This window comes from Trachemys scripta, chromosome 1 (assembly GCF_013100865.1).
Source record: "Trachemys scripta elegans isolate TJP31775 chromosome 1, CAS_Tse_1.0, whole genome shotgun sequence".
NCBI lineage: Eukaryota > Metazoa > Chordata > Testudines > Emydidae > Trachemys > Trachemys scripta.
In genome coordinates this window covers 232,737,811-232,752,664 of record NC_048298.1, presented here as the reverse complement: position 1 = coordinate 232,752,664, position 14,854 = coordinate 232,737,811, and the positions used below count along the sequence as shown (strand labels likewise).

The 14,854-nt window shown below is 41.0% G+C and overlaps 1 protein-coding gene across 1 annotated transcript in view; it reads right to left on the bottom strand.

Moving 5' to 3' along the window:
• The window catches only part of TMEM182 (transmembrane protein 182), a 31,913-nt gene extending 17,465 nt beyond the window's left edge, over positions 1-14,448 (bottom strand). The window contains exons 1-3 of the mRNA XM_034758032.1: positions 13,662-14,448; positions 13,165-13,264; positions 12,610-12,708 (exon numbers count right to left, since the gene is read on the bottom strand). Coding sequence (XP_034613923.1) covers positions 12,610-12,708; positions 13,165-13,264; positions 13,662-13,802 — 340 coding nt within the window. The 5' untranslated portion in view covers positions 13,803-14,448. The remainder of the gene's footprint in view (positions 1-12,609; positions 12,709-13,164; positions 13,265-13,661) is intronic.
• Between the last annotated feature and the right edge of the window lie 406 nt (positions 14,449-14,854).

The following is a 14,854-nucleotide window of genomic DNA, read 5'->3' as shown; positions in this document are numbered from 1 at the left end:
CGATGTTAGTTAACACCATCTAAGTAATATGTTCTAAAAGTCTACAGGCTTTAACTTGACCAGCTTAGCTTGTGTTGAAGAATACACTGCCTTTTAGAATGTGTTAGTTATAATATGTTAACTAATACCTTCTTGTTAACCGAGCTTTAAATATTAATCAGACAAAGCTTCAGAGAGGTAATCATAGAATCATATGCCTCTAGCATCCATGGGCCAGCTCAGGGGTAGAAAGGACTGACCTTCCATCATCTGTCCTAGAGTGGCTATCAGAGCAGCTAACTCTATTTTTAGGTTCACATCCAGTGCAAAGGGTTCTTCCCTCACAGATAAACATTGATGGAGATATCTCCTGGGAACTAGGGCCCCAGTTCAGTAAAGCATTTAAGCACATATTTAAAGATAAACACATACTTACATGACTTACTTAATGGACAGTGAATCAGGGGTTGAAGGAATAAATCTCTCAAGGCCTTCAGTCTTGGGCCTTTGAAGAAGTGTCATATTGTGATATTCACATGGGTAGTTCAGGAAGTTTCATCACAATCTGCAGGCCCATTGGACATTACTTCCCCATTTAAAACCTAAGCTGCTAAACTAGTCTATAACCACCCAACTATTTTGTGTTGATGGCTCAGGAGACTTGAAAGTCACATATAGAAAAAGACATATTGGCAAAAACAGACCTGGCTGAAGCTTTCCTCTGTATCTTTATGGTTGGTCAGAAAAGTCACATGGAATTGTTTCTATTTTCTGAGTGGACAAGAACGCAAGCACCTTCAGCATAAAAATGTCCGTATGTAATCTGAATATTTACTTTCTGGAACTACTCATACAGACAGCTTTGAAATTAGCTTTCTGTGAAAATTCTACTAGCAGACCTTGATTTGCTCAAATGTTCATGGAAAATGAACACAAAGGGAGTACAAATGTAACTAATTCAGATTCATTAAAACCTTCACATGAATAAGGAAAGCTTTCCCAGTTCTAATAATATAACTATCTTATTAGTTATAAACTAATCCTGCTAACATCTACATGTGGCAGGTGGTTTGTGTGTGTATATACATTTGTATATATGGATCCAGGTTTTTTGTTTAAAATATTTACCTATGACACCTGTAAAAATAATGGCAAACTGCTAATTTAATTGCCAATTTTGCACACTAGAAAGTGAAGTGAAGTATTGAAATGCTCAGTTGTCAATGACATTTGTGGTACTAGTCTGGGGAAACACTCTAAAATGGTGTGCCTCCTTCCTGAAGGGCTGCATCCAGAAGGTGGTAACAGGCAACTTCTCTCCTGGCACCAGAGCTCTCAACTGTGGCATTCTATAGGATTCAGACCACTCTCCTAGCCTATTCAGTATTTACAAATGGCATGGGGACAAACTGTGAGTCTCTATGGACTCAAATGCCAACAATTTTTAGATGATACTCAACTGTTTATCTCCACAACATCCATGAAGCCCTCTGTCATTCAGCTATCCCAATGTCCAGCCAAGATCAGCATATGGCTGTGAAAGAGTTGGCTGAAGCTAAACTCTAGAAAGAATTAATTTATTCTGGTAGTCAAAGGGAAATACTTTACAGTGCTTGTCGCTATGTGATGTCTCCACTAGTTAAGGAAGTTTGCCCCCAGACTTTAAGGGAGTCAGAAATCTAGGAGTCCTTCTGTACTGTCCATTGAAACTGGCCTCCCACATAGCATCAGCCACAAAAAATGTATCCGTTCATCTATCACTAGCTAGGAAACAACATGCCGACTTGGCCAGGTGTCCATGAACTCCTTCATTACTTCCAGACTGGAATATTGCAATTCCATATCTGGTGGCTTGAAACCATCATCCTTTGAAAAGGCTGTAATGGGTCAAAATGGAGCAGCTTGCTGTGTCAGCAACATTACCCCAGTACTTTTCTGCTCCTCTGGGTTCCTATTGAACAATGAGTCAACTTTAGGATCTCAGTATTCATTTTCCATGTCCTTAGGCACTTAGGCCCAGGATAACTAAAGAACTCTCTCATTCTCCAAGATCTCACCAACTCCGCTTTTCAACTGCAGCTGTCTAAGGGTTTGTGTGTGCAAGAGACAGGTCATTCTTGGTGGTGGACCACTGACTTTGGAATACATTCCAATGGGAACTATGGATGACCATGAACCTCACTACCTTCAGATCCAAATGCATATCCCACTTCTTTGACCTTGCTTTCCCACACAGCAACACTTAATCTATTGACATCTCAGGAATAAATACACCAAATCCCACCTAACTCACTCCCCTTGGGGGCAGAATAGGGAGTATCTTTATCTGATTATGTAACACACATTTTTGTCATTATTTTAAACTCTGGAAGATGTTTAGAACCCAAAGCAATGAGGCCTGTCTAAGAACCAAGACTTAAATGTTTCAAAACTTGATTTACATGTAACAATGCCATTTTATTTTAGACTGATTGTGTATAAAGTGAGTACTATGCATTAATGCATTCTTAGCCATCAACATGGGCTACCACAAGTGTCCAAAATGAAAGTACAAAATACTCCCAAATTGCACACGAGTGATATGTAAAAACTTGCCAACCGCCTGGGAAAACTAAGGGCCAAATTATGCAGTCTTTACTCACACTGAATAATATCTTACTCCACAAGTCAAACCACTACTACAGGTCTGTTGCATTTTACGCTGGGGTTACGTTCTGTAGTCAGCGAGTAAAGCGAAAATTGGGTAGTCAAAATTACAGTGAGTGTAATGGCAGGCGGAAACGCCCGCCCTACAGGTACAGTATTAAAATTGTTGTTTTTCTCTTTTTTGTTTTGTTTTTGCCAACTGTGTAAAGCTGAAATCGTGCATGTTAAATGCGCATAAGATGCGACAGACCTGTACTCCTAAGTTTGCAATACAGCCCATAGAAAGAGACAGTATGTTGTTGTGCTGCCTGAAGTAGCCTGGGATAGGGAGATTATAACTCCCCAAATCACTATCTCTCTATCTCCCTGCTGCTTTGGGGAGTGAGTAAACTGCAACAGGTCTATAAGTGTTGCAGCGTGCACACCTCTACATGCCAGTGTGCTGCTGGGCATGTTGCAGGGAAGGGAGCAGAGTCAAAGCTCTCTCCATGCCCTGCCTCTCCACACCTATGTAAGGAGGGACATAGTAGTTCTGGGGAGACTGCTTGCAAGAGGCGATAGTATTGTGCACCCGTGCAAGATATTAAAGGGGAGTCTTACACTCCTTCTACTCCCTTGAGACAGTGCTTAGGATAGGCTATGTTCTGGCTCAAAGTAAGGTACTACTCAACTGTAGCCAGGGTGAGAGAATCAGATCCTATGTAAATTAATTTCCCAGATGTATTGAGTTAGCTAACTTCAGTACTGTACTTGTAGTATTTAAGGCATTTCCTACAGTCAAAGTACGAAAGTACAAGGGAATACTGCACATTCTGAGGTAACCCTATCAACAGTATTTATCTTAGATACCACCGCTTCATGGTGCAATAATTTAAAACTGAACAGGTCCATAAATCAGTTCAGCAAACTTTCCCTTCATCTCGACACACAACTTCCCTTGGGAGTGTCAGGCAAGCCTGAAAATATAATAGTGCTTGGAACAAAACAGGAGAACAAGCTGTCTGCTCTGCTCCATTCAGAATAGAGCACAGAAACATAAACATTTTCATGTGTTACCAGTTTTCAAAATTGCTTGGCAGGTAATTTTGTCTTTTTATTTGTTTTTCCTGAAGAAGAACATCTTCAGTCACTAGTGAAACACTCAGGTTGATTCTCTTGTTCCCTTATTAGCCCTCTTTATTTACAAAACCCTGACCATCAACTTTCCAACTGAGGATTAAGGGGATTCCCTTCGGAGCTTCTCTACATCATTTATTAATTAGCTGACGTGGCTGGTCTTCAGCAGTGAACTGAATGTTGAGAAATGGTTCCCGTGGTAGCTGGGAGAAATAGCTCCCTACCCCTGCTAGCAAAGGAATTCATGATCTGGTATTTTAATGCATTATGTACCTGTGCTATAGATAGAGAAGAAAAGTAGTGGTATGTTTGATCTAGAAAGACTTAAAGGGTGGTCCCTAATATAACTACAGCAGTACAACAGTGTCAATGATGTAGAGAAACATGATAGGACATGATCATATTGGCTTCATTACGCATTACTCTCACATGTTTTAAAGCTTACATCAAAGGATGTGAGAGGATTTTGCAAAGAAAGAGGGCATCCAAAGTATCACTGGTGACAAATATATTGTGAAATGTTATGCAGCTGAGAATCAGGACTTGAATAGTCCACAGCACACCCATCATGTGCAAGGGTGATGCATACCCCAGAAACTATAAAATAAGATATTCAGGCATAGGCTAGCTGAGGACACAACTGTAACAAGGGTGTGAACAGAACTCTAGCTAGAGATGTTAATACCAAATTCATGAAACCATACCAATTATTGTATTTATCTTTCTGCATCACCTACAACTCTAGCTGCAAATGCCTTAAAATTTGGTCCATTCAGAGAACATACCAAATACATTTCTGATAGTCTATAGAAAGCAACAATTTAAAGCAAAAGATACATTTATTAAAATAATGTAAAGCCAAAAGCCTTTTTGACATGTGTGTGGGTACAGGTGTATGTAACCATGATAAAAGTGTGCTAACTGATTTGGATAAGAATTGACCTGAACATTAACCCACAAACTCCAACCCTGAACTAAACCGTTTTTTCTTTACCTTCTTGTGTTCTGCCAGGGACAGAAGTATCAAGATGTCCCTCCCAAAAAATATAAAATAAAATAAAAGCTAGAAGTAGAGGGCCTGATACAGCAGTGTAAATCAGGAGTGGCTCCTCTGAAGTCAAAACAATGTAAGGGAGATCAGTTGGGTCCATCCTCTGAGTATTGGGCCCATCCTATCTGAAACCCAGCTGGAAACACCGTAAATCTTGCCAGACAGTTTTTTCTCATAAGATTTCCATTACTAGCAATTACCCCTGAGTAATAATTACTTCTTTAAACAAACAAACAAACAAACAAACAAACAAACAAACAAACAAACAAACAAAAACACTGAGTCTTAACAGTAAAACAAACACAATTTTCATGCTGCTGATACATTTCTCTGTTAAATATTTCTCCCTGGAAATGTATAGCTGGAAGGTTTCCTTTATTAACGTACTACACTGCAAGCTGTTGGGCTCAAATATGTGCCTGTATTATCAATTCTTGCTCTGGAGATAGAAACCCTAGAGGTAACATAAGAAATTATTATTTTCAAATGCCATGGCTAATATTTCACAGACTAACCGACTAGAAATGTATGCTAGTTCTATTAGGTTAGTCTCAAAACAGCAACACACCTGCCAAAAATTTGATTCAGTCATTAAAACATAATAGTTGAAAAAACTGAAATTCTCCTCATCTCTACAGACATCTGCATCCATATAATTATGTATTATATGTTAAGTGTTGACCGTGTGTGCTCAGTACTGTACAAAACACAAAATATAAATGGTCAGATGGGATCAGGAAAAAAACTACTAAGGGCTACAGGTCAGATTATTCAGCTGGTATAAATCAGTGTAAATTCATGAAATTCAGTGGCTTTCTGAGTTGGCTTCAAAGGAGCTATGCCAATTTACAACAGCTGAGGAATGGCTCTTTATTTGCAAATCAATTGGAAAACATCAATTTTAAAATCAAATTAATGTCTTGACTAGGGACCAAGTCTTGCAACCCTCATTCTTGGGAATAGTCCCAAAGAGGCCAATGGGATTACATATGCAAATCAGGACTATTTGCATTGCAAGACCTGCACAATCAGTTCCAGATTTGAAAAAATAATAATATTTCTTTACTTCAAAAAACACATTGTAGCAAAAGTTATTCGACAACATAGTAGATACTACTTGAACGTTGGTGTTAAGTGATCTGGTATAAGTAATGAGATACAATACATTAATAATGATATCAATACATTACTATTTTAATACCACATCCTTACTTTTTCAAAGTAGTGTGCAGTGTTATCTGTGCAGTTCCCACTAATATCATGAGAATTATGTGGCTACAAATGAGTATGCGTGTTTCTGATTAATGTGTTTTGATGATTTATTCATTTATTTATTCACAGAATAATTTTGGTTTTCTTTCATTGTTCGTTTGTAACTTTTACTATTTTATGAAATTCAGTGCAAGTGGATCCAATGGCAGCACAGCAAGAGTCTGTAGGTGTTTGCCTATTATCTGCACACTGTCTTTGTAAACTGTCATTCTACCTCCGAAAGACATATGGTGTTTACAAAAGTGAACGTGAAAAGTAGCACAAAATAGTGGTGACTGTATAAAGTGTAACAAGTTACAGTTTTGAAGCTGTGACTCTAACTGTTAAAAGCTGATCATGTATGTGTGGGCAACAATGCAAGAAAACCAGGAACACCACAATGTACATTTAAATCTCCGAAAAAGCCAAGATTCGTGGCTTGAGTTACCACATCTCTACCGGAGTTGTCCACTGAGTGAGGGTATTTCAGCCTGAGTTTCAGCAGCAGAATGAATTGGGCTCTGTGCCTGATGTTTTGTAAACTTGTATTTGAAATGTATCTAGCAGTGTTTAAAGACAGCCATAAACTCTAAGGCAGGGGTCGGCAACCTCTGGCATGCAGCTTGCCAGGGTAAGCACCCTGGTGGGCCGGGCCAGTTTGTTTACCTGCTGCATCGGCAGGTTCGGCCGATCGTGGCTCCCACTGGCCCACATCCTCGGCCTGCGCTGCTTCCCACAGCCCCCATTGGCCTGGAGCAGCGAACCGTGGCCAGTGGGAGCCGCGATCGGCTGAACCTGCCGACGCAGCAGGTAAACAAACTGGCCCGGCCCGCCAGGGTGCTTACCCTGGCGAGCCGTGTGCCAGAGGTTGCCGACCCCTGCTCTAAGGCCTCCATCTGCATGTGCAATTTTGATCACTGTCACCTGAGCATACAAGCATTGCAGCTTAAAAACTGAGCGTGCGAAGGAATAAGCAAACAAATGGAGGGTGGATTGAGGCCCCTTTTACTGTTGCCCCTAAATGCTTTGGGACAAATTTTCACTGAAGTTAACAGAGTTACCCCAGCAGGGAATTTGGCCTTGTGTGCTATTGAAATCTTCCAGGGTTAGAAACTCCTTGGCCTTGGTAGACTGTTTTCTTTCCTCTGCCTGAGCAGCTTTAACTGGAAATGATTTTCCCAAATAACCGATCTCAGTGTGGGACCGGAAAAGCACGACGATTAGGGTTTCCACTACCGCCCGCAGCTAGCGCCAAATTGTTCCGATATGATGCAAAGCCCATTGAAGTCAAATAGCACATACAGGGCCAAATCCTTTGCCTTTACTTGGTTTGAAAAATAAATAGTTTAGAGAAAAACTTAGGCACCTTTGAAAATTGCATACATATTATATTTTTTTCACACATGTTTTAGCTTTAAAACGTCAGTTGTTGTTTTTACTCAGATTCATAGATTTTCAGGCAAGAAGGGACCACTGAAATAATCTAATCTGACCTCCTGCATAACACAGGCCATAGAACATCACCCAGTCATTCCTGCATCAATCCCATAATTTTTGTTTGAGTTTAGAGCATCTCTTTTGCAATACGCATGTTACAAAAGGGGTGGCTAGAATTTTTTTCAGAAGGAAAAGTGATTCTTTTTTTTACCCCTCACAGTTTCACAGTTCAAATAAGGTGAAAAATAGTTCACCTTCAGGAAGAGACAAACTGTGGAAGATTTTACCTCCAAGGGTGAACGTTTGAGAAAGTTAAACATGTGAAAATGGGGGTTATAATAGAATTTGTTTTGCAACCTTAAGGTTGAGGTGAAGGTAAGCTGGGACCATCAACAAACAGTAGAAGAACAAATAAAGGGAAGCAATAATATCAATATTTTAATAGTTTCCTTTTGTTGTATGGTTAGTTGAGATACAATATTGGACACTGCCAAACGGATACAAAAAGTAATACACCTCTACCTCCATATAACGCTGTCCTCGGGAGCCAAAAAATCTTACCATGTTATATTGAACTTGCTTTGATCCACCAGAGTGCGCAGCCCCGCCTCCCCGGAACACTGCTTTACCGCGTTATATCCGAATTCGTGTTATATCGGGTCGCGCTATATCAGGGTAGAGGTGTAGGTGAAATCCTGGCTCTATTGAAATCAACAGGAGTTTTGCTATTCACTTCATCAGAGCTAAGATTTCACCCAGGGTATGTTAAGAATAAAAGGATACACTTCTAGTATTTCTTAATTTAACAAATGCTGATCCTGCACATTGTCAAAAGCTTGTTCTACTAAAATACTGTAGATAGGAGAGTGCTAGACTAAAGATGAGTAAATTTCTGTACTAGCAAAAATGATGATAATGTAAAAAGGCATTAAATAGCAAAGGGAGTCATTATGATCATGATAAAGTATTCTTGAATATAAATATCTGCTCTAATAAAAAATTAGACTCAGATGCTGAAAATGAACTTGTGTGGCATGAACTGGATGCCGAAACAATCTCTTTCTTACCAGAATTTTAATGAGCTCCAAAGCAATCCAACTGTTTCTATTTGTATAGTAGGGATGGATCTGAATATAGAGTTCCTGGGACATCGCCTATAGTACAATTTTCCCTGTTTTTAATCTCCTAATATGAAATATTGCTAGGTAAATTATATTTGAGCAATGGATCTATTGGCAAATATTAACTAAAATTAATAAGAAATGTTGATGATGTTCCTTTCTCCCATTCTTATTCTTTGTTTGTCCACTTCTGTATAATCATATAATGTAATTTGGGGATTCCTTATGAATTTATGAATGACTGGTTGGATGCAAACTCCTCCTAGATTATTAGGAGAGGAAGGTTCCACAACATTGGAAAGACAAATTTCTCTGGTGTGCTGCAAAGTCATGGGTTTGACCTATGACCTTGATTGGCCACATTTGACCTCCTCCTGGACTATTAGTTAATATTTTTAAAAGATCAACAGAACTGTTGACAGTACAAGTTATTTTCCTAGGTAAGCAGTATATGCGACAAGAATCAAATCCTGAAAACACTTACTAATAGGGATAGAGCAAGTTCAAGGATATACAGCAGTCATGTATCTATACATTATGAGACTGAAAGATGTCCAGCCATAGATCATTTGAAAAATAATTCCCCCTAGATTCCATAAAATCCTTGATTTGACCTTTGACATCAATGTCACACCAATTGGCCCAATTTGTTTTAAATGGCATTTGTACAAACTCAGTTTTCCAATCATGGTGCAGAAAATAATGTCCTTACTAAAGTATGTTAGAGTTAATCTAGTACAATATCCCAATGTTATTATTTCATATATCTCACTTTAGGAGAGTATATGTTTTGAAATCTTACACTGTATACATGACAAACATATCAGTAAGACTCTGATGGGGTGTCCACCTCACAAAAGGCCTGAGCAGGTTAAAAAGGGCCAATTAACCTGGTAGGCTGCATCTGAAGGAGAGCCAAGGACTGATAAAGTCTAACTGAAGATGAAGTCCATCTGGGCAGGTGCAGGCTGGGGGTAGTATAAAGCTAGGAAGTGGCGAGCAGGAGGAAGCTGCAGGGAGGGGCTCTGCAGTCACTCCCTAGACAGAAAGGAAGTTGGCTAGGGAGGAGTTCTAAGAGGAGAGTAAACGCTGGGATCCTAGAACTAGAGTCTGGCAAGAAGCAGAGAGGAGCGGCTACTGTGATCAGAGAAAGCTCAGGCTGGCAAATCCTGAGGGGACCAGGAGATAGAGAAGTGAGGTGGGAAGGCACACAGGGAAACGACAACAGGGTCTGAGATTGAGCAGACCATGGTTGCTAGGCATAGTGTCCCTGGGCTGGAACCTGAAGACGGAGGGCGGACCCAGATTCCCCTAGCAGTCACTGGGAAAATGGCACTGGACCTGGACTTGGACCGGAAGACTGTCTTACGTGGCATACCGACAGCTTATCCATTAGGATTTTGACACTCCAGAAGGGGAGGACTAAATAGTGACTGGCCAGAGAGTGGAGGCACAAAGAGGAACACCCGAAGTCCCAGAGAGAGAAAGAGAGGCCATGGTGTGAGGAACCAATGGAAGGGGTTGCCAGACCAGGCAAGAGCCAGTTCCCAGATCCAGCCATGAGGAGGTGCCCCCAGTGGTGAGTTGTACCTTGTTACAAATCTGGTGAAGCATATGGGCATGGCAGTCACCGCCAATACAAGGGGAGGATGAGACACCATATTAGAAAGAGACACTGTAGCTGCAGTGTGCAGAAGCCTTTTTTGCAGAAGGAGAAGGCAAATACACCCTCCCAAGTGGGACCCTTGAGTTTATGCTTCTGGTTAAGGGAGACAAAAAAAAAAAAAACAATGAAAGGGGATCCAGGTACTACTTACGCAGGTCCTGGAGAACCAACAGAGTCAGTGGGAAGCACCGTTATACCTGCAGAGCTATTTGGCAAAGCTGGCAGAACAGCAGCAATATTTATTTAAGATCCTGCAAGAAGAAATTTTCAGAGGTTGCAGAAGGGAACCGAAAAGAGATCTCAGGGCCAGGAGGCTGGAGGCCTGACAAGAGAGTGTTATGTCTATGGGCAGGGGGGACACTTAAAAAAGGGAATCCCCCTACCTAGTTCATGACAAGAGGGTTTGTCCTGAAGGGAGGAATGCAGGACAGACTAAGAGTCCCACCTGTTGCGAGAGCAGGAAGGAGAGGTGCCTGTTTTTTCCTGTGGGGAATTGGGACATGTGAGGAGGCATAATCCTCATGAGAAGGTAAAACATAGCTAGGAAAAGGGCAAGGTTTCAAGAAAGGAAGAGCCAGTTGCCCTCAATAAGGGCGTAGTAGTAGCAGTAGTAGAGAAGGCCAACAGGTCTGTAATGACGAAAAGTGGGAAGGAACTGGAAGGAAGAAATGGTCCCATGAAGATAAAACTGAATGATACTAGGATAAATACAGAGACTAACCAAGACAGTGGGGAACTCAGACTCTGAGGGAAAGAGTGCTGAGGGAGAGCAGACCAAGGGCAGGAGTTACAAGAGAAGTTGGTAGCTGTAGAGCAAGCCATGCAAGTGGTTTCACAAGCCTTAGAGTGTTAGCAGAAGTACCAGAACACCATGGAAGAGAAGAGTAAACTGCTTCTCATGGTGGGTGACCCAGAGATGGAGCAAGGTGACTTGCAGGCTCAAATTCAGCAACTCCAGGATAGAAGGTACCCATATTCTCCCCCACAAGCTGGTATATGTCCACCATCCCACACAAGGCATGAGCTGGTTAAATAAGGCCAATTGACCTTATAGGCTGCACCCAGAGGAGAACCAGGGACAAGGTTTAATTGAAGATGAAGCCCAGCTGGACAGGAACAGGCTGTGGCTTATATAATGCCAGGAAGTTGAGAGCAGGACGGATCTATAGGGAGGAGCTCTACACTCACTCCAGAGAGAGAAAGGGAATTGGCGAGAGAGAAGGAGATCTATGGGGAGAGTAAACCCTGGACTATAGAGTGGCAAGAAGCCGAGAGGGGTGGGGTAGCCACTGCAAATAGAAGAAGCTCACATTGGTAAATCCTGAGGTGGGGCAGAAGACAAAGAAGTGAGGTAGGAAGGTGCCGAGGGAAATAGCAACAGGGTCTCAAATTGAGCAGATGGTGGTTGCTAGGCATCGAGTCCCTGGAATGGAACCTGGAGATGGTGGTGAGCCAGGGTTTCCCTACCAGCCAGTGGACCTGGACTTGGCATATGGACAACTTGTTCAGTGGGACGATGACACCCTGGAAGTGGAGGACTAAATAGTGATCTGGCTGGAAGGTCGAGTCACGGAGAGGGAGCGCCTCAAATCCCATGGGGGATGGGGGACACGGGGCAGGGAACCAATGGAAGGGAGTGCCAGACCAAGCAAGAGCTGATCTCTAGACCCAGCAGTGATCAATCCCCATTATAAACCCCAACACAAAGACACAGGAACAAAAAACATCGTTCTGGAGGGAAGCACTAACTCAACCAATCAGAGAAAAGCACAAATAAATGCAATAAGATAATTCATCACATGGACAACCTAATTCTATGAGACTGACTCTAAGTTTAGTGAAGTTTAAGATAAATTTGCTCTTTGAAGACACTAAATGGTTCTTTTATATTGAATTTTAAGAATTTTGGGGGAAGATATTTTGTTTATTGGGAAAACTGAAAAACACACACTTAAAAAGGAAATTTTACATTTGCAAACTATGCCCCCTCTCCAGCAAAGGCCTTAAGTCCATGCTTAGCTTTAAGGTTGTGAGTAGTCCCATTGACTTCTATGGACTAGTCACATGGTTAATGTTAAGCATGTGCTTAAGTCTTTGCTGAATAGTATCCTAAATATTATGGCTTCCAGAAATGAGCAGTCCAGTCCTGGTGAAATGAAATGATAGAATTTTTACTTACATTTTTACTTCCAAACACAGTTTAAAATCATATGGACTACGACATTCCAAAGCTCCATTAATTAAACTGCGTGAAATGATAAAGCTACTTCATACTGAAGTATACAAATTGTTTTCCTGAAACTATAGGCACTATATACATTTGAAGCCAAGAAAATACTTACTGATTGCAGAGTCATAGGAGGTTGAGTTGTGTTCATCTCGGATAAAAGGAAATGGAGAAAGGTAGGCATGTGTGCAATTCTTAGATGGCGATTGGTTGGCTAGGGGGAAAAAAAGCCTAAACATTAATGTCTAGTATTTATATGATCATGAGTTGTATTTGTGCTGAGTAGAACACTTTTAAACACATTCTCTAAAGTGGCAGACTGAATTCTGTGGGTACAGCCTCCAAGTTCTTATTCAGGCAAAAGCCCCATTAACCTCAGTGAGGGTTTTGCCCGAGTAAGGGTTACCAGCTCCATGCCATCTGGGAATTCCTCAACCTAGGGAGAATGCCCAATTAGGGCAGCTGTAAGAGTGATTTGCACTGCCAGAGCAGTAAAAGCAATCATTTTGGGGGACAGAATCGTGTGTGTGTGTGAGAGAGAGTCCTTATTTATGAGATAATAGCATATAGATAGATAGATAGATTGATATTGCACCAGATGACCAAAAAAAGAATTTCAGCCTTTGCATCAATATGGTAAAGGTAATGTAAAAATATAAACTACACTTACTGTACCAGAATTTCCAAATATTGTTAGTGTCCTCTTCTACATCTCCAGCAAACCAGCACCTCCAGAAGAAACCTTCATGGTGGAAAGTGACCTTCTCCTCCTGCGCAAAACAAACACAATCTTTGTAGCCTGAATGCATGAGCACAGTCCAGGCATTTTTCAGGTAGCTAACAGAATCAAATCCCATCAAATATAGGTTTTTAGTTGAAAATAATAAGAAAACGCATCTTACCTGAATGCAGATTATTTAAATAAAACCTGTACAATTATAGCTCCTTTGTCAAAAGCTCAGATTGCTTCTTGTGGTTCTGAGCACAATGGGTCTGATCAAAGCCAAATTAAATCAATAAAAATCCACTAACTGCAGTAGGCTTTGGATCAGGCCCATAAACACCAGAGTCAAACATACAGTATGTTCTTTCTACGTGAAGAAGAAATTTTCACATCTGTGAAACTAATGCCAGCTATTATTCTGAAGAAAAAATATACATACTAACCGTGGTATTGTTTGGACCTTCTGAACATCTTCCAACTTCTGTAGCAAGAAGCCAGTAATCTGTCCCAAAGGCCACCAAAAAGAGCAAAACTCCCAGCGCCCCGAAGAAGCCTCCAAAAAATATCCCCACACTCAGTTTCATCGTTGATTTGTTTCCAAATGAATCTGAATATTTTTTTTTATTATTTTAAAAATCAACCCTCTCAAAGTAAAAAATTAGGCAAGTGGACAATAGGTGCTGGTTGGAGAATGCAGCCAGTGTTTGAAGAAATTTCTCTTTCCTTGCCTTTCTGTTTTTCCCTGTGCCTGGTGGGTTGATTTTGTGTTCCCAGATTTGTGTTCCACAAGGCTGACTTCAGCCTGACAGATGGAAAGGCCCTTCTATTTTAGGACATTGATGGAAGAGCTTTACTCTGTTTCTCTATCAAGGCGTGGCCAGTCAAAAATAGCTGACCTTCCCCTAACTATCCAGAGAGAGACAGGGAGTGACTTGAAATATTATTGCAGTTGGTGCATCAACAACAGTGGAAGGGAGATGAAGTTGCAGCGCCCTCATCATTCCACTTGGGCTGGATTACAGCACATAGTTACAAGCACTTCCAATGTGTAAATTTGGCAGTGAACATTTCTCTTGCCATTAGCAGGAAAGAGAACACACACAAAATCCCAACTTGAATGAAAACTTTTGTTGTAAATTCGGTTTGCTTTAAAAGGGAATATTTTACAATTAGCTTCAGTTAATTATGCTAGATTAAGTCTTCAATTGCTTTACTTATTTATTCAGATTTATATACAATATTTAATAGCACCTATCCAAGGCACTCAGCCCCCTATACATATTCAACTGCAACTCTGTATAACGAAAGCAGTCTCCAAAACCAGAAAGAGAATCAAATCCCTGCAGCCACAGGTCCCAGTCCCTGCTGCATAAATGTTAGCCCTTCTAAAAATGCCCTGAAGGCCAACTGAATATAACAAGGGAATGAATTCCTAAATTCCAAGTCCCTCACCGAGAAAGCCCTACCAGCACCCTTCTCTTTTGATGCCAAGTGAGCATTCCCAAGAATATATGGCACAACATGAGTACACGGAACATGCCCAAGAACGGGTGCCGATATGGCACAATGCACCAAATCCTCCAATCCTTACTCAGGCAAAACTCCATTGATTTCCCATCCTGGGAAGCAGTGAAGT